This window comes from Catharus ustulatus, chromosome 4 (genome assembly GCF_009819885.2).
Source record: "Catharus ustulatus isolate bCatUst1 chromosome 4, bCatUst1.pri.v2, whole genome shotgun sequence".
Taxonomy (NCBI): Eukaryota; Metazoa; Chordata; class Aves; order Passeriformes; family Turdidae; genus Catharus; species Catharus ustulatus.
Genome location: NC_046224.1, coordinates 4,207,493 through 4,231,724, shown reverse-complemented (window position 1 = coordinate 4,231,724; position 24,232 = coordinate 4,207,493). Strand labels below are relative to the sequence as shown.

Below are 24,232 nucleotides of genomic sequence, written 5' to 3'. Positions count from 1 at the left end.
TGCCGAGGAGGAGGAGGAGGAGGAAGAGGCAGCGAGGGCAGCCCCGGTGGTGGCTGCGGAGTGCGCTGCGTCCCTGCGGGGGCGGCGGGAGCGCTGAGCCGGGCTGGGCTGGGCTGGGCTGGGCTGTGCCGAGCCAGGCTGTGCCGGGCGGAGCTCAACAGAGCCGGGCTGGTCTGGGCTGGGCTGTGCCGGGTGAAGCTCAGCAGAGCCGAACTGGGCTGCGCTGGGCTTAGCCGAGCCGGGCTTTGCCGGGCAGAACTCAGCAGAGCCGAACTGGGCTGTGCTGGGCTTAGCCGAGCCAGGCAGAGCAGAGCCGGGCTGTGCTGGGCGGAGCTCAGCAAAGCCGAGCTGAGCTGTGCCAGGGGGAGCTCAGCAGAGCCGGGCCGGTCTGAACCGAGCCGGGCTGTGCCGGGCGGGACCGGACACAAGCCAAGCCAAGCTGAACTGAACTGAGCCGAACCAGAGTGATCCGATCCGAGCCGAGCTGATCCGATCCGCGCTGCGCGGGCAGCAGGTACCACGGGCGGAGCGGAGCGGGATGCTCGGGGATGCTCAGGGATGCTCAGGGATGCTCGGGGATGCTCGGGGATGCTCGGGGGATGCTCGGGCATGCTCGGGGGATGCTCGGGCAAGGTGTCCCGCTGTTCCAGGGCTCGGTGGCACCTCCGGGGGTAGACCCTGTGCAGCAGCACCGGGAAGGTGAGGGCACTGCTCGGTGCTGTCGGCGTTTCGCTGTCCCTGGACGCTCCCCTGCAGCCATCGGCGCTGCTGTTGCGGGGTTTTAAAGGTGACAACTTGGCATTTGTCCAGAGAGTCGTGTTTTATTATTTTATCTTTTTGCCTTTTAATAAGAGTCTAAATTGCTTTCAGCTTCTACACCTGTGTTTGTGGTTTCGCCATCACATTTCCCTTCCTTTAAAAGAGAGCGTTGTTTTCTCCCGTGTGTGTATCTTCATATTACAGAGAAAAGGGGAAAGTGAGAAACACAATGAAAACCGACTACAAACAGTTTTAGCCAACAGAGTGAACAAACTGGGGGAAATATGGAGGGAAAGCCCTTTCTCTGGTGGGCTCAGTGATGATTTGTAGGTGTTTCAGCAGAATGTGATAACACAGACAGAAGAGCAGCTTTAGGTGCGATGTTGTGTCTCAGCGGCTGGGTCCATCACTCGTAATGCTCCAGAAACAAGAGCTGCTAAGTTTGAGAGCAGGTTTGGGCAATTCAAGGGGGATGGACAGCCTCCATCCCTCCTGCTCTCCGCAGAGTTTGAGCCGCGTTTCCTTTGGGAGGAGGGGACTCCGAGCCCAGCCTGGCTGAGCTCGCACATCGAGCGCGAATGGAGTTAAACCCTCGGCTGTAATCGGATCCTTTCTAATTGCAACTGCAAGGCAAGCAACCAACTTTTTGCCTGTACTTTAATCTCCAGGAGTGTGATACTTTCAGAGGGAGAAAGTGCCTTTTTTATTTTTTTGTTTGTTTTTTTTTTGTTTTGTTTTTTTTTTTGTTTAATTTAACCGATGAAAGAACAGTAGCAAAAAAAAACCGACTTCAGCAGCTGAAAGCCACTCAATTGAGTCATGCTAACAGCAGATTATTTAGTAGGGTTACTAGGGCAGGAAGAGATAAAGTTTCACTGAACTTGTTATTAAAAAAAAAAAAAGGCGGGGGGAGTAGCAGAACTATTTGCAGTGAAAAGGGCAATGTTCAAACTTTTGTGTTCTGGAACAGCCAAGTCCTTGAGGCCCTGCACACGTGGGGGTTTTTTTGTATTTTTATCCTTCCTTTTAATTGATGAAAGGGATTCACATCCCTGTTGAGGCCACCAGGCATTGTGAGTTTCTGGGGAATGAGTTTCAGGAGTGGAGCTGGAGGAGCAGAGAGGAGTACCTGCTCCAAGGAGGTTCTTGTCTGGTTCTGGTGGAGCAGGACTGCGTTCAGCTGGAAATACCAGATGGCTCCTAAGGTGCTGCTTTCCTGGAGTTCACCATGGAACTCCTGACATCAGAGCTGAATCTGAATCCTACTGTTGTTGCCTCTGTCTCTTTTTTGCTGTCTCAGCTGGACATGAGACTTTGGTGTCTGCCAGCCTTTTCTTGCCCAGGCTCCCTGAGCCCTGCTGGACTCCTCGTTTTCCTCACATGACTCTTGAGCCAAGCCCTGTGTGGACACAAGGTGAACCTCTGCTCAGCCTGTGCAGAGCTTTTGGCCTGGAAAGACTCCCTGCCTTAAGGTGATGTCACAGTTTCACTGGTACAGGCAATGCAGAGTTTAATTAGACTTTCCCCTCACTTTTACATGTATTTTATGATTTGCTTTTTAAGGCCCTATTGTAGATTCAGATCTCCCTCCTGAGCCTCTGTCCTGCAGCTCAGCAGCCCCCTGTTGTTGGCCCAGGCTGGTTTTGTACTCATGCTGCTACACTGGGGAAACCTTTTCATTTTTATTTTTTTTTCCACCCCGAGGAGAGCTGTGAGGGTTATTACACTGCCAGGGTGGAGCTAACTAAGCTTTTTTTTTGTTTTGTTTTCCCTGCCTCAAGCATGTTTTCTTTCACTTGCTTGACTCCAAGAGTTTCTCACAAAGTACATGTGGCTCAGTGTCCCATCAGAGGTGGAGAGCTCAAAGCAAAGAGGGAGAGACAAGGAAGGATGGATAGAAGGAACAAGAGAAGCAGCTTAGCTTTCCCAGCATGATGGGTTTTTATTTTTCTTCCTTGGGTCTTTTCCAGGTTGTTTATCCTTCCACTTTGTTCTGAAGGAAGTGATATGGTGAATATAACTTCTGATGGCAACTTTTTGGTTTCTTCTCTTATTATCTGAGTTTAATTGCAAAGAGCTCTGCAGCAGCCTGGGAGGGAGGTGAAATATGAAGCACCTGCCAGGGCTTTGCCAGGAGGGCTGTTCTGTTCTTGGCTTTTTTATTGCATATGTTTGTGGATCCAAGTTAAAACACTTGGCTGCATGTTCTGCTGTTGCTTCCCATTTTGCTGAAGCCAGGATTTGTGTAAACAGAGTGTTGTTCTTTGCCTAAGCTTCGAGAAAGTGACTCTTAAAATAGAAAAGGAAGAGAAAATCAATACAGGAGTATGAGCATCCAAAACCTGTGTGTGTGAAACCATGGGAAGGATTCATCAGAGCCTGGATGGAGCCTGCAGTCACAGGTCCAGGGGCTTTGCACAGTTCCCTCCCTGGGATGCTCACGTGCCTGTTCTCACACAGAAACGTTCCCTGGATCATGCTGGTGACTGACATGGGAAGCAGCCTGCAAACACTCCCTGACAGTTTGTTTCCACCCGTGCTCTTGCTCTCTGTTTGCCTCCTTGCCTTGCATCCAGCTCCTGGTTGGGAGAAAAACACTGGCAAAGGCAGCCCAAACTGCAAACCCTTCTCTGGAGCAAACTGCAGTGTTTTTATTGTATCATGGCTTGTTTGTGTCAATTGTGTGATTGTGATTTATCTGCATCGTTGCTGCTTTGTGTTAATATTGTTATTTATTGGGCCTGTTGGAGATTTTTCATCTCTCACATCCAGCAGCAGAGATAACATTTATTAACTGAGATGGTGAGAGTGAAAGGGACACAAATTACTTTTCAAATCACACCCAGCTGTCTTAGCAATGGATAATTCCTGTGGTTTGTATCTTACCTTTTAGTAACACCACTGCTTTGGAGCAGATTTCTGGGGCAGAGTGGTGACATTCCTTTTGGGGATAATTTTATTCCCACCTATGTGTACGAACATGTGCTGTGTTTGCTCCTTTGGGGCAGAAACGCTGAGTGGAGCAAGTGAATGGATTTAAAGGATGTACCCAGGGTGAGATGAAAAAAAACTGGCACAGCTTTCACTAAACTGTGTCCCTTCTCTGTCACCTCAGTGCCACGTGTAGTGAGGATGTAGGGCTCAGTTATCTCTCAAGTGAATTTCTTGATATTTATCTGAGCCATGAAGACCCATGAGGTGCACAGGGGATTGGCTCAACATGACATCTTTCAGTTTTGTTTCTTTTTTAAATGGCCATTTCCACCTCACATTTGACCCAGTTTGGGCTGGATTGCTGCCAATCAACTGCCTCAATTTTTATACATTTAATTAGCTTGGCATTCAATGTGAAGTGTATCCTCTTTTCCTGATCATCCCACTTGTCTGCAGGGAATACAAAACAGTCAAAGCATTTGCATAGGAAATACCAACTCTAAAAGACAAAAAAGTTTATGGTTGATAAACAAGTGAGGACAAGGAGGGGATGAATCTTGAATCATATTCAGTCTGATTCTTTTAGAGAATCACAGAATGGTTTGGGTCAGAAGGAACCTTAAAGATCATCCAGCTCCAGCCCCTGCCATGTGCAGGAACACCTTCCACTAGACCAGGCTGTTCCAAGCCCTGTCCAACCTGGCCTTGGACATTTCCAGGGTTTTTAAATGAGAAATCTGGATTCATTTACCAAAATATCACCTCCTGGCATAGACAAGGCACCCACAGTGATGAAAAAGATCAGTTTTCATTCAGGGTTACCAGACCATGGACAGTTAAAGGAAAGTATTTGATGTGATGTCTGGAGGAGAAAGGTAAAACACCTTCCACGATACTTAAAAAAATTTAAAAATGACATTGAAACACTTTTGTACTTATCACATGATAATTACCAGCAAACATGTCAGTGGGAGGAATATTTCCATAATTAAAACTGCCCTGATAGGAGCAGGGGATGAGACTGCACATGAAGCCATAAAAGTTAGTTAATTTTATATACATACACTTTCTTATCTACAATGTAAATGAGTGAAAGCAAACTTGGCAAAGATAATGGTACACATGGAAGTAGAAAAGGTGAAAGAAGGAGGAGGTGTTGCAGTCTCATGTGTAGCAAGATTCCTGCTCCCTGGTAAGGAGTTACAACAGCAGGATCTAAGCTGGAAGCATCAGGGTTTACAGACTCAGGTGGCTTTAGAGGACAAGAGAAATTGAGGTGTTTTTCTTTCCAAAATACAGAAGATTTTTTTCAGAGTTTCAGGGTTTTTTAAGTTCTTTAACGGAAAATATTTTGGTCCACAACAAAGTTGTTTTGATTCTGAATGCTGTTATTGTGTCTTGTAGGAATTTAGTTAGAGATGATCTGTGCATTTCCACTGTTGTTTCCTGGGGCTTCCAAAGTGCAACATGACATCTTCACATGGTGCAGAGAGGTGTTGGGTCCATCTCCAGTGTCCATGGCAGCAGTGATCAGGGAAGATGTGGATCTGTGGATAAATCTGCTTGGCAGAAAGAATGAGGATATGTGGGAACCTTATGGATGAGTCATTATGATTGGTCAGCTTTATCAAAACATTTCAGACCCTACAGCAAAACCCATCTCTTTACTTCAAAAAATATTCATCTTTTTAGTTCAAAGAAAGTGATTCTTTATCAGATATGTTTACCAGAATTTTCTATGGCAACAAAAAGCACTTCTCACCACCTGCTGCCCATGGGTTTCATTATTTAGAAAGGCAGAAAAATGATGTTTGAAAAGGTGATCCCAGACACTGGTAGTAACGTGGGAGAGGGTGTGAGTGTGCCTGCAGAAGTGGAGCCCTGAGCTGAGGAGATGGGCTAGACCTCACACTCACCAGGATTGCAATCTGAGGCAGGAAAACATCTGAATGGAAAAAATTAAAAACTGAGACAAAGGTGCTGGTAGGGAGGTGGATGTAAGATGGTGAGAGGGGTGTGTGGGGCTGGGAACAGCTCCTAAGGGCCTCCCTCCTGCAGAAGGAGGAAGGTTTAAGGTATAGATTCAGCTGGGTTTAGGTCTGGCACATGTTACTGAAGGGCTTTGGTGGTGAAGTTCTGGCTGATGAGGCAGTGAGGGATCAGTGCAATGCACAGGAACAACCTGGTCAAGGCAAATATCTTTAAAATCTTTTCCAACCCAAACCATTCTATGATTCTGTGAAGCATGAGGCATTTGGAAGGTCCAGGAAGAGTACAGCAGACAGCTTAAAACCCTGAAGAATAGCTGTAAGTCAAGCACAGATCCCTCCTCTGCCATCACACTGGGATATTTTATTGCAGAGCAGTGCCCACCCAGGCCAGGAAGTGCAGTTCCTGCCTCAAGTGTCTTTTCACCACATGTTTCTGGAAATAATAAAAATAAAAATAAATAAACCCAGCCCATCCCAACAAGCAGAAGGGCTGTCACACCACTGTAAAACCATTTGCTGAGAGTGTGGATTTAGGGTAGCTCATCTCAGGGATGCAGGGATAGAGCCTGAAAGGATTCTCAGAGCAGACGGGTTGTAGGGCTTTGGCTGAGTTGTTTTGTGAAGTTATTCTCGTTTTTTTTGTGAGTAAGGAACCCTTCTGACAAATGTACTCCTAGCTCTGGACTGACAGGAAGGTATTTCTTGGGTTTAGTAGGGGAATATTTTATCTTTGTCTGTCCTCATTGATGCAGTAACTCATCACTTGTACAGAGTTCTTTCCTTGGGATCAAACAACAACATCATCTGCCTCATTTGGGCTAAATGACTTTTGGAGAGGCCAGATTTAACCCCTAATTTATATAAACCACCCAGATAGGTGGCCTTAATTTTATTTTTTAACCCCAAAAAAACCCTAAAAAAGTAAAAAAGAGAGACTTGCTAGAGGGTGGCAGCAGAATTGTCATGGAGTCATTGAATCACAGAATGGTTTGGGCTGGAATGTTTCTTAAAGATTGTTCTAAGCCCTCTGCCCTGGTCGAGGACACCTTCCACTAGAGCAGGTTGCTCAGATCCTAGCATGGAACACTTGCAGGGATGGGGAAGGAGATCACACACACTCACATAAAGGTGGGGTGACTCTCCTGGAGCAGGTTTGTCGCAGCTTTGCCTTGGTACAAGAGAAGCCCTGATTCAGCCTGGCCTTTTCATGTCCCCATGACTTTGTGAAGAGCAGGGAACAATCCCCAGGGACAGCAGGATGGCTGTCACATCCCCAGAGGGGCCAAGCTTTGGGATCACCTGCTGCCATAAATCCCCAGGAACCTTGTGGTGGGAGAAGAAGCTTAACTTTTGTCTCAAATCTAAACTTACACATTATTAATTTTCACTTGGATCCGAGCGTTTTCTCCGGGGGAGGTTTTTGATGTGGTCGTTCCACTTTGCTGTGGAGTTTCTGTGTGCTGCTGAGGCTGTTCCTCTTTCTCACCTAAATCAGCAGCAGAAGTCAGGCACAGCTGAGGTGGGAGAACTTCAGTGAGAGGGGAGGCATTTTGGGCTGATATGTGAAGAACAGAAAGAGCAGCTGAGGCTTGTGGAGATCTGCTCTGACCTGTGGATGGGATTTGAAGAAGGTTGTGCCCTGCTTATCCACAGAAAACAGAGACAAGTGCAGCTGTGGGAGTCACTGTTGCTTGTCCTGAAGGACTGTGCATGTGCTGAGAGCTGAATTTACCCAGATTTTCCCCTCCCACCCTTACAGTAATACTTGCTATTTATGTTTTGATTTAAACACGGGTGAAATAGTAAAATACTGTGCATCCTCCAGCTTTCGTTTTCAGCTCCCCTGTCCCTCCTCCCCCTCGTGCCAGGTCAGGGTGGCAGAACAATTGTTATTCAAACAATTAAAGCATTGTTTAAGTAAATAAAAACTCCTGAAAACAGCTCGTTTTCTCCCCATCAAAGCAAGGTGATTCCCTGCAACGTGTTTCGAAGTGAAATTGGAAAGGATGTTGCTTTCACCAAATCCCTTCATTAGAAAATTCAATTATACAGCTTCTGCCACTTTTCCCAGTTCCTGGTCATTAGCACTCTCCTTCTGCCTTATTCATAGGCCAAATTCAAACCCCATGGAAAGTAAATAAAGGTTTCAGTGCATTTTGATTCAGTCTGTTGTACTTAGGGAGAGCTGTAAACCATCCTGTCCTCTTATTTGTCTCTGTCTGCAATACCTGTGTCAGCTCATGGGGGTTTCAATGCAGAAAAAACACCCATAAGCTGATCCATGAATTAACTCAGCTTCTGGCAGGTGGGACCCCCATCCCCTTTGTGCCAAAGCTGGGATGCCAGACACACTCCTGCACCTGAACCTGCCTTCCCTCAGCCCTGGGGAAAGAGGCATTTGAGGTCACCAGGCATTTGCCCCATTTCAGTCAGGGGCAGGGAGATAATGGAAACAGAAAACCCAGCAGATCTCTTTCTTTCTGCTGCTCGTGAAGGGGCCTGGGGTGAATAGTCCACATGCAAATGTGCATGGAGGAGGTGTGTTGGTTCTGGGATATTTTTTTTTCCTATCTTATATTTACATATATATATTTACACAAATATATTTACACAAGCCATGAGATGGGAATGCTGGAGCAGCTGTCTCAAAGCTTTATCCCATCACAGTCAGTCTCATTTTACAGAACCAAGCAAGGGAGATGGAGCAGCTTCAGCTGCTAACAACAGCAGATGAAGTTCCCTTTGTTACAAAGTCTTTTAACTACTTTCTAGCCAATGGTAGAATATTAAAAGCTGACAAGCATTTGCTTAGGCCAGTTAATAAAGCTGCACATATATCTTGCTTTGAACAGTGCTTGCTTATATATTTCTACATATTTCTTACATATTACATTTAATTTATATTATATTATATTATATTATATTATATTATATTATATTATATTATATTATATTATATTATATTATATTATATTATATTAATTTTCTTCTCTCTTGTTTAACCTATTTTCCTGAGGCCTGTCTCTACACAGCTCACAGCCCTATTATTTCTTGTCCTTGCATCTTTGTCATTCCTGCATTTCTCCATGCTGAGATTTGCTTTCTTACAGCTTTCTGAGAGTTCTATACCTTTTATATTTCCCACAGAGGTAGGAGAGTGAATTTCTAAAGCTGGGTGTCAGGAATTGGTTTATTTGGATGGAGAGGAGAGGGAGGGGGACTTCAGTGTGTCCCAGTTTGGGATTTTGGGAGTGAGGAGGAGCAGCACATTCCCTGTGCTCTGCACTGCTTGGCTGAGCTCAGTGATGCTGAGGTGAAGCAGCTATTGTCTGCATGTTCATGATTTAGCTTTTCTCACAGCATGAAGATGAGCGCAGGAAGGTTTGCTTAAGCAGCCATATGGTAATATAAAAATAAATTTAAAAAAAAACCCAACAAAATCCCAGAAACTAAATTAGAAACTAAAACAACAACAAAAACCTGATTCTCACCACTTTGGTCTAAAATTCATTTTCTCTGTGTTTTATATTTAATTCTTCATCCCACTATGTGTCCTATCCCTCCCAGACAGGGAGATAATGAAGGGCAGAAGCACAGAAAGAAATTGGTGGATAAATGATAAAGTTGATGTGAGTTAAATGAGTGGGGTGGGAAGATATGGAGAGGTGGAAAATCTCCCAGGAACTGATCTGGAGCTCTGACACTGAGAATAGGATACCAGACTACAAATGGGAGGAGGATTTCCAGCATCACTGGAGCCAGAGTGTCTTTATTTAAGCAGAAGTGCAGTTCTAAATTGAATATGACTGAAGAAGAGGAAATGATATATCAGAGTTTATTTAAGGATGTGGCTGGAGTCCAGAGGAATTGGGAGTGGAAAAACATGGGAGGTGGGGTTGGGATGGTGTTGACAAGAGAGAGCACAGATGGGCACCTGGAATTGATGGAAACAACAACAACAAATTGGGGGTGGTTGTGGTGAAGCCATGGCTGCACAAATTGATGGAGCAGAGAATGAAGGCTGTGAAAAATAAATATTTCTATTCTAATATATGTTTATGTAATTATATTTGGCAGAATTAACATGAAGCTGCAAAGGTGTGGAAAGGGCTGAATTACCCGAGATATCCTTGGTGCTGTTTGTTGTGAAATGTGAGCTGGGCCAGGTGCTCACAGGAGCAGAGATTGCTGCAGACTTGCTGGGAGGATTTCAGGCAAGGAGGAGGCAGCTGGGGGCTGTGGGCCAGAGGTGGGCTCGTGGTGTTGGGGTGCCTAAAATGGATTATCTGGATGGGCAGACATCTTTTCTGCTAAGCCTGATTTTAAAAGTGTTCAGTGCTGCAGAGGAATGAGGAGAAAAAATTGATTTTTTTTTTTTTTTTTTTTTTTTTTTAATAATGGTGCAAGCTCTGGAGAAAGATGGGACAATCCTAGATCAAAATTAATTTCTTAAAATACATAGAATTATAGAATGGTTTGGGTTGGAAGGGACCTTGAAGATCATCTCATTCCAAGCCCCTGCCATGGGCAGAGACACCTTCCACTGTCCCAGGGTGCTCCAAGCCCCATCCAGTGTGGACTCCAGTTAAGATTTGAGTCTCCTGTGACAAATTTGCCCATTTTTTTGGAGGAGTGTGTGGTAGCACCAAGCACAGAAGAAGCTTCACTGCTGACAGACACCTCAAGGATGAGGTAGACACCGTCTGCTGGCTGGCACAGGGGTGAGGGAAATGCTCTTTTCCAGCCCAACATTTCTGCAATCCAGGGTCCAAATACCCTGAGCAGATTTCTGGCTTAAACAAAGACCTTAAATACCTCCACTGCTGAATTAGGTTCGTGACAGCATTAAACTGTGACTGCACAAGGAAGGATGTTCGTAAGGCCGTGCCCCTCTTTTTAAGAGAAAGAAAATAAAAAATAGATGCAGATGCTGGCACTGGCAGGAAGTCAGTGCATTAAAAAAACGTCCTGGTACAAGATGGTGAAGTATTTAAGGAACACTCCACCTGTGTCATCTAAAAAAGCACCAAAAAACACCCAAAAAGGCCAGAGCAAGAAATCTGTGAACCAGTGCCAAAATCATGCAGAAATACAGAAACTGCTGTGCTAATGAACAGGAGGCAAAAGAAAAGGACATATTGTAGCTACATCTCAGTTCAAAGTATTTTTTATTTCCCTCATTACACTGCAAAGCACTTGAAATAGTTTTATGTTCAGTGTTTCTTAAACAGTGTTCAGTGTTCTGCCACTTCTAGTTTGGTCTCTGTTTGTTAGCAGACAATTAAAACCTGAAAATACAGTATTAAAAATTATAGATAAGTACAATAGGGATAATTACTTTGAAAACATTTCTTTTGAGCTTGTGTGGTCCGGGTGTTACAGAAATTAAGTGAGACAGGGAAGTAAATTACCCAGAAGTTTTCCAGGAAAATAAGGAAGCAAAATTGACGGGTTGCTCTTAATACACTGGGCCCCACAAATGCACCAAAAAAAAGAGAAAAGTGTTACAAAGGAGAGCAAACTGAATAGTTGGGCATTTTTCCAACAGTGCAAGTGAGAAAGATTGCTTTGTTTCAGAACCAAATGTGACAAAAATTCATTAAATGTGAGGGAAAAAAGGGATCTGACCTGGCTTCAGGGACAGGACCTGGAAGGGTTTAATCCAAATAAAGGTTTGGTGGGTCTGCTCTGTTTCTCTTTCCAGTTTGCACAAATAGCAAGGGTTTCAGCTTTAAAAGCCCTGCCAAAGTAGATAAATTCACAATGTCTGCTGGAAAACAAAAGGCATGTCTGAGAGAGATTCTTCTTTTGGTGTAAGAATTTGTCTCCTTGATGAGTAAATTAAAAAGTGCTCAGGGGTGTTCCTGTGCATTGAACCCTTTTTCCATTTCTAAACAAATTCCAGAGTGGATGGTTTTGATGTGGGGTCCTCACCCAGATGTTTTTCACTGTCTCTCCAAGCTGTCATCACTGTTAGACACAAATGCATCTTCTCTTGGATCACACCCAAACATCTGGGCAGCTGAACATCAGTGCTAGGACTGACCTTGGCCATCTTTGTGCAATCATGGGGCAGAAACAGCAGTTCCAGGATGGCTTTGGCTTTATTTGAAATCCCCTACACATGTTTATATCTCAGTGCTGGGTGTTCTGGGGGCTGGGCTGGCAGCCCATGTGTGCAGTGCAGTTGTCTCTGTACATTCACGTGAATCCACCCTTAATCTCCTCACAGGCAGCCAGGCCACATTTCCCAGCCTCTTTATCCAAAAGGTAATTTCTGCACACCAGCCCTACTAAAAGGGCCAGGAGACTTGCTCCCTTGAAAGGCCTTTATTGGAAAACCAGCTTGGGTGGGGAACCGGAGGGGTTGCGCACACCGCCGCTGCTCCCGATGGATGACCCAGAGAAGGAGAAGTGCAGATGTGTCTTCAAAGCAGAGCTGGAGCTTCCTTCCTCAACAGGAATTCCTGGGAAGTCAATTTTGGCTCTTAGTCCAGGGGTGTCATGATGGTAGGGTGTTGTTGCAGTCATGGCGAGGCAATCAAAGGAGCTCGGGATGGTAAATTCGTGCTCTGCACTGTTTCCAGCACTATTCTCAGTTCCAGGTGTCATTTGGGCTCGTTGTCTTAAGGGGTTTTAGGTCCGAATAGTGTCCCAGTGTCCTTTGCACTCCTTTCATTTGCATACAGACCCATGATGTCACCCTCCTCCCAGGCGCCATTTCAGGGCAGCAGCAACAGCAGCACCCGATGGAGGGGAAAAGGGGAACACAGGTGAGACAGCTGGGGACTGGAACAGAGTAGGACCGATAATTTGACATTAACAATTAACATGAAAACTAAAACTTAGGAACTTGTTCCTAACAATCATCATCTGTGGGAACCCAGGACATCCCTCTGGCTTCCCTGGATGTTTCGAGACCCAGGCAGGGAGCTCAGGAACCTTGGCACAGAGCTCAGAACCCCTGTGCCTTTGATTTCTCTCCCTGGGAAAAATTACACCTTTGCATGAAGAATTACAAGTCACAAAAATTAAGTAGAGTGTAAGTTAGATTATTATAAGATGAAAAAGTAGGTTTTTAAGATTGTTTATAATAAGGGTCTGGGGTCAGGATGGAGGAATTTGGGTGTGTTCTGTCCTTCTTTCTCCTTCTTCCTGCATCCATCTTTTGGGTGATGTTGGCACTTTTAGATTGGTTTAGAGTAGAACCAGACTGTACAATATAAGTGATAGGTATTGGAAGATAATTGTAAATAATGTTTATGTAGTTTATAGTATAAAAAGATAATCCCACCCCAGGGTGGGCAGTGTGCTTGGGGCTGAGCTGCTGAACAGACCTGGGCTGGGCAGGGAAAGAACTTTTAGATGAGATAAAATAAACAACTCTGGAAACCACAGAAGAGTCTCCTGACTCTTTCTCTGGTGCTTGGGCTGGAACACAGAGACTCTAAAACATTACAGGTGGTTGGTTCAGGTTCCAGAGACACCACTGACCACAATTATCATCATCATCATCATCACCATCATCATCACCCTGCTTAGGACAGGCCCCACAGCCCTGCTGGGTCAGTCAGAACAGGGGATGGGTGAGCTGCAGACTCGCTGCTCAAGCAGAGAAAAGAGAAGTTGTTTTGAGAGAAATCTGCTCTGAAGGGACAGCAGGCTGTGCTGGAGGAGATTGGGAAGCTGCAGTGTGACAGGGGGGTGAAAAGTGAACAAAATCCTTGGGCACAGCTGTGTTTAGGTTAGGTTGAAGGAATTGTTGTGTGGAGACCCAAAGGGATAGCAGAGCACAAATTCCCTGTTTTTGAGGCCCAGCTGTACATGTGTCTCTAGAAAGTTGAGGTTTCCATCCCAGAGTCCATGGATTGCATTGTCCAGTTTTCTCTTAGACCAATCCAGAATTGACATCTTAACCCAAAAGATGGATGACATGAAGAAGAAAGACATACCACGCCCTAATTCCTCCATCTTGTGTTCAGACCCCTAATATAAACAATTTTTAAAACTTCTCTTTTCTACCTTTTAATACTCTAATTTATATTCTATTTATTTTTTGCGACTTTGTAATTCTTCATATAAAGATGGTAATTTCTCCCAGGGACTTAGATCGAACTCACAGGGGTTTGGGCACCTTGCCAAGGCAACCCCTGCCCAGGTTCCAGGGAAGCCAGGGGAATATCCTGGATTCCCACATTCACCTGTGTTGACTCCACTGTGGCTTAACCATGTTTAAGATCTGAAAATAGACCTGAGGCTCTGGTTTTGCCTTGTGCACCACAAATGCAACAAAAGAAAACCCCTGAGCTCAGCAGAGTCCAGACAGAGTTTGTAGGGTATATTTAGGAGATAGGTCCTGTTACCAATATTCACCTCTTGCTCCAAGCACAGCTTTACAAGACATCCCAGAGGGTTTTAAAGAGAAATGCACATCCCTGTGCCTGACTCTGGTCCTAGAAAAGTCTGCACGCCTCATTTCCAGAGGGGAAAGAAATGTTTTGCCCATGTCTTCGGTGTCTGGAAGTGATGGAAGAGGGTTTGTGTGGGGAGCATCACCTCTGTTTTGAAATCAGGAAGTTTTGGGAGGTTTTTTAGTTCCATGGAATTTGATATTGTACCAATCCCATGAGATAATTCCATGCTGGTCCTGGCTTGCCTCACTCTCTCCCTCCTCTGCCTTTGTGAGATGCTGAAGGGTGGCTGACTACAGAAAGAGGGAAAGTTAAAGGGCTCCAAATTCCCCTCCTTTTCCTCCTCTGATCCACATCCTTGTCAAAGGAAAGTGTGAGAAATGTTGGATGGCACCCAGAGGGGTTCTGAACTTCATGAGCAGGATGGTTTGATCTCCTTTCAAATAGCAGCTTATATGAGCACCCAAAATGAGTCACTCAGGGGAGTTCTTTAGATCCCCATTCCCTCCTGTTTGGTCTGTGGGTTATGAGGAGTCAGGGGGTGGAGAAGGGGACTTCAGCCACCTCTGCTGGTGTTCAGTGCTGCTCTTGAAATCTGCAGGAAGGCCTTGAGGTGTGTAATGCTCACGTGCAGGTCTCCACCAGCCTCACAAACAGATCTCTGCAGGGTCAGGACCTGCCTTTTCTGCTGGGACATGCCTTGGAAAGGGGGTGAAAGGGAGTTCATACCCTCCAGCTATAACTCCTGGATCCTTTCCCTCTTAGTGATGCTGATCTGGAGATTATGAACCAATTTTGCAAGCAGTTTTGCCTAAAAAAAAAAAAAGTGGAGAGAGCAGGAAATGTTCCCTCTGACCTCGAGAAAATGACAGTTTGATGACATTAGGAAAGCATCATCTCAAATCCAGAAATATTTCCCTTTTCAGTCGGCCCTTGTTCAGAAAATTTCCATCTGTACTGTGTCATACATGCATCCATTTTCAGTCAGTGAAAGGCAAAAGCACAAATCCCATCACAGGCAGCTGTCCTCCATCCAGATCTTCTGCTGACTGGGAGCAGCAGCTCATTTCTTCTTCCCTACTTAACCACAATTGATTAAGGATGTTACAGAATTTATTACTTCCTAATATCATCTGGGAATGATTTCCATATGTGCCTTATTCTCCAGAGTGGGCAGAGCTCCCCTGTGCCAGCAAAGTGGGGTGCAGCATTGCTGAGCCCCAATTATGCCATAGTTAATGTTTCACTGCAGGAGAGGTTGCAGGTGGCCTCTTGCAGAAAGCTGCATTTCATCCTTGGTTTTCAGATACCTCACAGTATCCTTTCCACTGGGAAATTAAGCAGACACTCTCCATATCCAGTGCAGCTGTTTCTGGTGTTAAATTAAACTGCTGCTATTACAGAGAGCCGTGCTGGAGCTGAGTTTTGTGTTGTTGCTTAATTGTTTATGGCCATGGATGCCAGCCAAGTAGCAGTCCTGTAGTGGCAAACGCTGGAAGTCTGACCTGGAAAACAGATGTTTGGGCCACAGCCAAGGTGGTTTCAGGAAAGACAGTGGAGAGAAGCAGGAAACCAGTTATCTGTCTGATTTATTGGGCTGGGTAAAGAAATCCACCCCAGAGCAGAGTGCTCACAGGAGGCTGGTACAGAAGTAAACTCTGGTTTTGGCAAGCTTGAGCCAGCCCTTGCAAGGCTTAGAAGGGCAGCTGTTGGTTTATTGGTGCTGACTCTCGCTGTGCCAAACCCACGTGCTTTGCAGCTGGTGGAAAATTCTCACCTGTTTGCTGGAGGCTGCAGAGCATCTCCTGCCATAAACTGGTTTGTGTGAAGTCTTTTAGATTTGGTACATTGAGAGGATCCATTGAAATTTTAATTGGAGGAATCTGATCAGAAACAGATCTTGCAGTGAGGGTGCTTCATGAGAACAGGTTATCCCCAAAGGAGGGGAATCTCACATTGGTGGTTCCAGCTCAGGATCTGAGGGTGCCACTTTCCCTCTGTGCCTCTCTCAGGAGCCCAGGTGACTGCCTGACATGGGGATGCAGATGCTGCAGACATCTGGGCCTTGCTGAGATCCATCCCACTCTGTCTTCACAGAACCACAGGCTGCTTGAGCTTTGAAATGACCTCTTGTCCCCCTCTCCTTTCCAAGCAGGCACACCAGGAGCTGCCCTGCATCATGCCCAGATGGCTTTTGAATATTTCAGGAGTGAAGATTCCACAACATCTCTGGGATACCTGATCAGGAAGTGCTTGATTGCACAGAGCCAAAATGAAGTGTTGCTCTGGAGGGGAGGGAGGGAACATCCAGCATTTAAGATGAAGGAAAAGTTTTAAATGCCACTGCTCAGGGAACTGATCCACAGACCTGAATAGGTGTCTTGTAGCACATCCAAGCAGTGATTTTTGGAGCAGTGATAGGAGTATTGAGCAGGACATTTCACAGTTCTGCCTATGTTGTGAATACATGGATTTAATTGAAGTGTGATGAATTTCAGCACAAACTTTTAGTCCTAATTTAATTTCTTTAGTACCTGAGTCAATAGTGTCACATTTTATTGCTGAGGAGCCATCCAGATGCCCAACATACCAATAATTCTGACTGGCACTTTGAGCTTTTATAGGTGAATTTGGAAAGTCTTGCTAAGGGGATGCTTAACCCCTTGCACCTCCTCCTGCTTGTGGAACAACAGGTTCCTAAAGCCAGAGGTGTAGGAATTAGGGATTTGGAAGAGGATCATAATTTTCTCTTGCCCAGCAGTGCCCAGAATTGGTGGAGTATGGTAGAAGAAGAGAGAACATTCCTGTTCACACACAGAGGTTCAAAGATGTTTTGGCCGTTGGTTTTAGTCTTTGGCCATCTTTAGCTTTCCACACTGATGCTACAGAATATACAGCTCCTTGGATTTCTCTGCTGCTGCCAGAGACCTTTTGATTTGTTTTCCCTTTTGTCTTCAGACTTCATAGGCTTCTTGTTCGTTGAAACAAAGAAAATGTCTAAGTAATAATAAATGTCTGCATCACACAGAGAGGGAAAAATTGTTATATATATTTTTCCACTGAAGACATTTTTCTCTTCTTAAATTGATCAGGTTTCTCTGTTTCTGACAGTTAAGGCAGAACTTTTAGCCTTTTCTTGCCAAGGAGCACAAATCACTCACTGTACTTCTCTGCAGAGCCACAGGTCTGTGCTTGAGGATCTATCCAAATGCAAGTGGCTCTCTAAATCAGCTTCATCAGGCACTTGGCTAATGTGAAACTTCCTTCAGAGGTGCTGCCCTCATCCAGAGGAGAGCAGGGTTGTCCTGACTGCCTATATCCAGCCTGGTTCTGGGAATTTTTAGAAACCCTGATGTTTTCCTGGTCGAGGGCAATGCCACTTGCACAGATCCACGACCTCTGCATTCCTAGAGATACACAACAGACATGAGTCACAGGATATTTTTCTCTTTCTTCACCCCATTCTCTCTTCCCCAGAAACCTGATGATTTTCTTCTCTTTTAAGTGCAGTATCCAAGAGAGTTGGTGACTTTTTGCTGTTTTCCTGAAAACTCAGCCTGGCTGTTGGCTAACACACCCAGGAGCTCAAATGGGAACGAGAGTCTTCAGATGCTGTTTATTGTATAAATTGGCCTGATGTAGAGTAGTAAATTTAGGGAAACCTGGGAAGGCAAATTCTTTGCCAGAGAACATGGACAGTTGGCTTCATGAGCCATCTGTGTCTTAAAATGTTGGAATGTGAGTGCTCAGTGCTTGTGAATACTCAGCCAGAAGATTTGGTGTTCCAGTCCCAGCAATAACTGCAGCTGTTTGTCTTTGTTTTATAAAACAGGAGGAAGGAGAAGATCTCATCAGATCCAGGATACAAGTGGAACAACCTGCTGCAACCTGGCCATGTGCTGATGAGAAGTTGTTCTGGGTTTTGTAGCAGCCCCAGACTTTTGTACGAGGGGCTGATGGAAACTCATCGCTCCACACTGCTGGGGAAGAGAGAAGACACTCAAGCAAAGGGCTGCATCTTGGTTCCTCAAGTTTTCCTCTCTCCTTGACAGTCTTGCCTCCTATGTCCTTGAACAGAAAGGCAGGTTTTAAATCCAGCGTGGCCAGAGGAGCAATTCTTCCTCCAGGTGAGAAAAACCTTTCCATGTTGTCCACAAAGGGATGAAAAGAGAAGCCCCTCTCAGAGACTGAACTTATCTATCAGGAAAACACCTTTTACAGGTAAGAAAATGCTATTCCCAGCAAAGAATCTGGAACTTCTTCCATGTGAGGCTAGAGAAGCTTCCCTTCAGAAAGATCACTTTTATGTGCAAAATGCAGAAAAGACTTGGCTGCATCCCACACCACGAGTCATTCATCCTTTTGCTCTTGTGCTTGAACAAGGTGTCACTGTCAATATATTTGACAGATAGCAGCTGGTGGTAGCACTGATGTCTTTTAACTCTGGTGGTCCAAGACAGACATCTGCAGCTGAGTTCAAAGTGCCTCTTGCTCCCCATTGACTGGAAGAGAAGCCAAGAATGACAAGCTCAGATGATGAGACAAAAGTTGGGTGGTAAATCCCAGTTTTGGGCCCAGATGGTACAATGATGGGCACTAGCTACAGCAGTTAATAATTTCTGGTTTCATTAAATCTTCTCTCTGACGGCTTTGAAAGACCTTGCAGAGAAAGTTTTGGTGTTTCAACCCAAAGGTTTTGTAGTGTTTCCTGGCATCTTGATTGTATTTGTTTCAGTTTTCAGCTGCTTAAAATAAATCCCATGGTGCTGTTTTTTCTGGTGGGGTATTTTGTTTCACTGTCTATACAGTGTGGTTCATATGAGCTGAACTTTCTCTTTATAGCTTCACTTGTGAATATGGTTCAGCACCCAGGAAAGCCTGAGCTCCTTTCCATGCCATATATAAATAGTGCACAGTTATTTCACAGTGTCATGTTCAGCTTGCAGGCTTCCAGCAGTGTTCCCAAACCCCTCTCTATTCCCATAGCATTCAGGTTCTCGATGTGACTCAACACAAATTGCAGCAGAGGTTTATCCCAAGCCAAGAGTTCTCTGATTTCTGACTCCTGTGCATTGTCCTCCTCGTTCCCGACAGTCGGCGTGAAGTCATCAGTGTGCAGAGCTGCTCTTGTGGGTTTTTCCAGCTCTGGGATGAGTTCAGCTCCGTGGTTAAGCCCACAGCTGAGTTTAAGTACCTTGGGCACGTCCAGCAGCGCTGGGTCAGTCCGTGGAAGGAAGTCAGAGAGGCTCCAGCTGGATGGATAACTAGCGGCTGTCCGACGGAGATAAGGACTGCTTAAAACCAGGGCCATTTTTAGACTCTGTCCCAAGTGTCTCCTGTCTTTTGTTTGGCACAGGATTTACCATGTCTCCCTTCCTGCGTATTGGTCTGTCCAACTATGACAGTGGCCCTTACCTGCCATCCCAGGGGGAGGTGATTAACCCCTACTGTGCTGTGATGGTTAAAGAAGCCGTGGAGTCAGGTAAGTGGGGAGGGGTTAAGTGTGGATGGGGGATTTGTAAGTCATGTCTGTGCTTTTCTGTGTCATTTCCTGTGTGTAGGTAACATGCTGGTAAATCATAGAATCAACCATAAAATAGCTTGGAAGAGACCTCAAAGATCATCCATTTCCATCCCTTTATAAAGATTTCTGGAGCCCTTTGCGTGTCCCAGCACAGTGCAAGTTTGGGTTTGGCGTGGTCTGCAAGGCAATCTGATTTAAGGATGCTGCCAAATAAATCTGTATCTGCAATTTGAGGATATTATCAGCTGCATTACAAGCCCCAGCATGTGACAGAGCAGATGAGCTGAGCAGTATTTGGTTTCACCCTTCCACAAGCAGTTGTTGGTTTGTCAGTGGGACTCCAGACAGGTGAAATCTGAGGGTGCTAAAATATTCTGGCAGAGCCATCTTTGTTAATCACTTTTTTGGGGGAAGCTGGCAGACTCAGCCACTTCCATAATTTAAATTAAAAAAAAAAAAAGGCAGTCATACAGCCCAGTCTCTGCAGAGAGAGTTAATCTCTCTGTGTAATTGCTGTGTAAAAGGTTTGGAAATGAAACCTCCTGAGAAGCTGTTTGCTGTGTCTGGATCTATGGATTGTTGCACATTTATCCTGATTGAACAACACTGATGAGTCCTCCTTTGGAAAATATTTATTATATGTCTTATGCATAAAAATAATTCCAATGAAAGGATAACGACTTCTCCAGTTGTGCTTTTGAAGAATCATGAAGAGCAAGACCTTCAGGTTAGGGAATTACTCATATTGGCTGATATTTAGCTTAAATCTTTGATAAATTTCTAATATGACTGCTGTGATTCTTTGAAAAATAAAATCCACTCAGAAATCCCTATTTATTGAGAATCCCCATGACTGTAATCCCTAGAGGATATTAAAGTAGTTTAAAAAATTAGAATTTTAAAATAGTTCAGTATTTCACTGGGGTTCATTTTTTTCTTTAAGAGTCAGTATTTATCACATTGAACTTTGTCTTGCCTTAAATGATACTTTAAATAATAATGGAAGATGTGGTGAACAGTAAATTCAAAAGGAAAGAAAATACTGCATGACAGGATATCCCCAAGATCTCACTTTTATCAGAAAATACATTCTATTTTAGCTCTGTGCAGAGCTTGGCTGTTTTCTCTAATGAGGCTTTTGAAGCCATAACTCAAATTGAAATCTGTGTCAGTTCAAAAGTGAATAAAATCAATTTGGTCAGAACAGACCTATATTTATTTGTCTGACACAGAGCTGAAAGTGTTTTCTGGTATCCAACAAACACAAAAGTATTTTCTGAGGGATATAATTTTTGTGCTCCTCAGAGTCAATAATCATCATTATTATAATAATTATAGTTATTTTAATTATTACTGTAATAATTATAATTATTTTAATTATTATTATAATAAATCCTCTGCCAACAAGAAATAAAAAATTGTGTTTGTGGGAACTTTTCTCCATTAGTGAGCGCTGAGTGTAGGAAAAGTGACTTTCTATTAGGAGATTCCTGTGTGCTGGGATGTAATTTCATCTGTTGATGGCTCAGAGCATGGTGGGACAGCCAGAGGGATTCATCAGTGAACCTTGTGGGAATGATTCACCTCAGACTCCCCTCCTGGGGTGGGTTGAAGATTGATAATCTGCTGGGATCCATGCTAATCCATGGGATTGTTAATCTGCAGCTGCTGGAGGGTGTTTAAATGTGTGCATGGCCAACTTTACTGCAAGGGAACTGAGAAAATTGGAATCCATCCTCCCTGTAATTCCCAGATATTGATGTGTGAGCAACCCCAGGCTGAGGAGCACGGCCCTGCTGAGTGTGCTGAATCACAGCCTGGAAAAGCCCCGTGCTCTCCCCTGCCCACAGAGCACTCAGGTCCGTGTCTGACGTGCAGGGAGATGAGCCTGACTCTAAATGCCAGGAATGCTCCAGCACGGCCATCCCCAGGAGCTGTCATGCTCTAACAGGCTTCAAGGAGGCAAAAGGTCTCCAGACAAACATTAACTAAATATATTTGAGGTAGAATCATTGGGAAAGACCTCCAAGAACATCAAGTCCAGCTGTTAATCCAACGCTGCCATAAACTGTCTTATCCCTGCTTCATGATTATTTGTCTTTTGGTCATAATTTGCTCTTCAGCTCCCTGGTTTGATAAAGCATTTGCTACTCAGTGTAATGGGATTAAAAAAAAAATAAAATATTGCCCGGATACACAAATTTTGGCTAAAAGTTTATCATGGCCAAGGAGTAGGCGTGGACCAGCTGCACAGCTGGTGAGAGATGCAAATCATCCTGACCACCAGCCTGTGCTCTGACACACTTGGCCATGAAAGAGTTTTTCAGGGTAGAAATGATTGCTGAGCAGGGCAGGACATGCCCAAGGGTTCAAGGCCAGGTTGGACAGGGCTTGGAGGAGCCTGGGATAGTGGAAATTGTCCCTGCTCATGGCAGGGGGATGGAACTGGATGGTTTTTAAGGTCCCTTCCAAATTAAACCATTCTGTGGTTCTATGTTTAGCACTGGTGAAGTGTTTTTTGGTTTTGTTTTTGTTTGTTTGTTTGTTTGGTTGGTTGGTTGGTTGGTTGGGTTTTTGCAAACAGAACAGTGGCAGATGATAAATATGTTTGGTTTCCAAAAACAGGGAGTTTGACTTGGGGTTCATGCCAACCAGCCACAATGAAAAGGTCATTGGTACAGAGGTCCCCAGGGATCTGGGATTGATGAAAATCCTCTGTGGACACAGGGATGTCACAGCAAGGCCACATTGAAAAATGCCAGAAATTCTGGGTAGATCTTGGGCAGCCTTTTTACATTTTTCCACTTGCTTATTTTGTTATAGGGACCCTGACACATGATAATATAATCTGAAAAAATAAAAAAAACACCAAAAAAAAGCCAAACCAAAAAATAACCGATAAACAAACCACACCTCCATACAGTTGGAGGTGTTACAGCAATTTTTAATTGATGACAAAATATTTCAGAAATTATATGTGCCTCTGAGATAGAAAAAGAGCCTGCCCTTTAAAAGTGGCTCTGCCTTCACAAGCCACCTGGCCGGGTGCCATTTTACCACCTGCCTTGGTGACATTTGCTTCATGAAGGATCCTGCTCCGTGTTTGAACTCTGCAAAGCCTCCAGGAAAAGCTCTCCCAGCTAGAGAGAAAGCTGCTTTTCGGGAAAGGCAGTTGCTGTTTCATTTTTCAGGAAGCCGGGGTTAGATAAATCCCTGGCGGAATTCCAGCGCCGTCAGCGGGGACGCACCAGGGGTGACTGTCTGATCCCATATAGCGGGCAGTTCATTCACATTCCAGGGTTTGTTTGTTTAAGCCCGGTGTCCTGGAGTGCAACACAAATGAAAGCACTTGTTCTGCAACTGCTGTGTTTCACATCTGTGGCTTTTTCACTGAGGCAGCAAAGAAATAATGGTCTTCTACTGAGATTTCTGTTTTCCGGGATGCTGCAAAGTTTATGTCTCATTTTTGTCTCTGATTTTTTTGTGAATTAGTCTCTCATTTTGGGAAAATTTTTTTTCAGCACATGTCACCTTCCAGGCTATAAGCTGCGTGTTCTTTTTCCATCTGGGATTATTGGAAATAGGAGCAGGGTCTTTAGACAGGGGTCACAGATCTGCTGCTTTTTTTCTCTTACTCCTTCAGCTTCAGCATTTGATGGGTTGAACATTTGCAGAGGGTAACTGTGATATAGAATTTACCTTGAGTAAGCATCCAAGACTTTTACAGGGCTGTATGAAGTAAAACTGGCTCTGTGAGATAAATAAATCTATCTGAGACTCTTTTCAGAGAGACACCCTCTTCAAACCTCAGAGATACCCAATTTTTTACCCATCACCATATTAAGATGCTGTGAAGGAAGAGGAATTAAAGGATTGGGGAGAGTTTGCTTTGTTGAAAACTCTACATCCTTGTAGGATGGTTACAGGTCTGCAAGACAGTTCATGTTTTAACATCCCTTAGTTGGCTGCTGGGCTGGACATTAATCCCAAAGTGCACCCAGCTTTTGGGGGGTTGAAGCAAAGCTGTCTCATTTTGGCACAGATGATAAACAAGGCAGCTGTCTGGGATGGGATTCACCTGGTTAGAAGTGAATTTATGGTGTGGGTGTTGGCATTAGAGATCTCAACAGAGCTGATGGAGTCAAGGGGGGAAATTCCCTTTTTTTAAGGTTGGTATCTGTATTTGGTCTCATGAGCTGCCCTCACTGCATGGATTTGTGTTCTCCCTCAACAGAGAATGGCCAAGTGTATGTGCAGAAGAAGCCCACCATGTACCCACCCTGGAACAGCACTTTTGATGCCCACATCAACAACGGCCGGGTCATGCACATCGTGGTCAAGGACAAAAGTGCTGAAATGGTCTCAGAGACCACAGTGGAGCTCAAGGTGCTGGCAGAGAGGTGCAAAAAGAGCAATGGGAAGACAGAGATATGGGTGAGCATCACTGTCTTGTCCTGCAGAATGTGCTGGGGAGCTGCTGCAGGGTAAGGGATGTCCTTGTGTCCCTGCCAGGCTGTGGCTGTCACCAGCAGCACAGGAATAATGTTTTGAGACTACCTGGGTGTGACTTGAGGGAGAGACTTGTCAGAAGAGAAGAGCTTGGCACTTTTATT

The 24,232-nt window shown here is 44.7% G+C and overlaps 1 protein-coding gene across 1 annotated transcript in view; it reads left to right on the top strand.

Moving 5' to 3' along the window:
• Positions 1-435: 435 nt before the first annotated feature.
• PRKCQ (protein kinase C theta) overlaps positions 436-24,232 on the top strand; it is a 55,199-nt gene continuing 31,402 nt past the window's right edge. The window contains exons 1-4 of the mRNA XM_033059286.1: positions 436-514; positions 17,928-18,222; positions 19,452-19,577; positions 23,854-24,053. Coding sequence (XP_032915177.1) covers positions 18,159-18,222; positions 19,452-19,577; positions 23,854-24,053 — 390 coding nt within the window. The 5' untranslated portion in view covers positions 436-514; positions 17,928-18,158. The remainder of the gene's footprint in view (positions 515-17,927; positions 18,223-19,451; positions 19,578-23,853; positions 24,054-24,232) is intronic.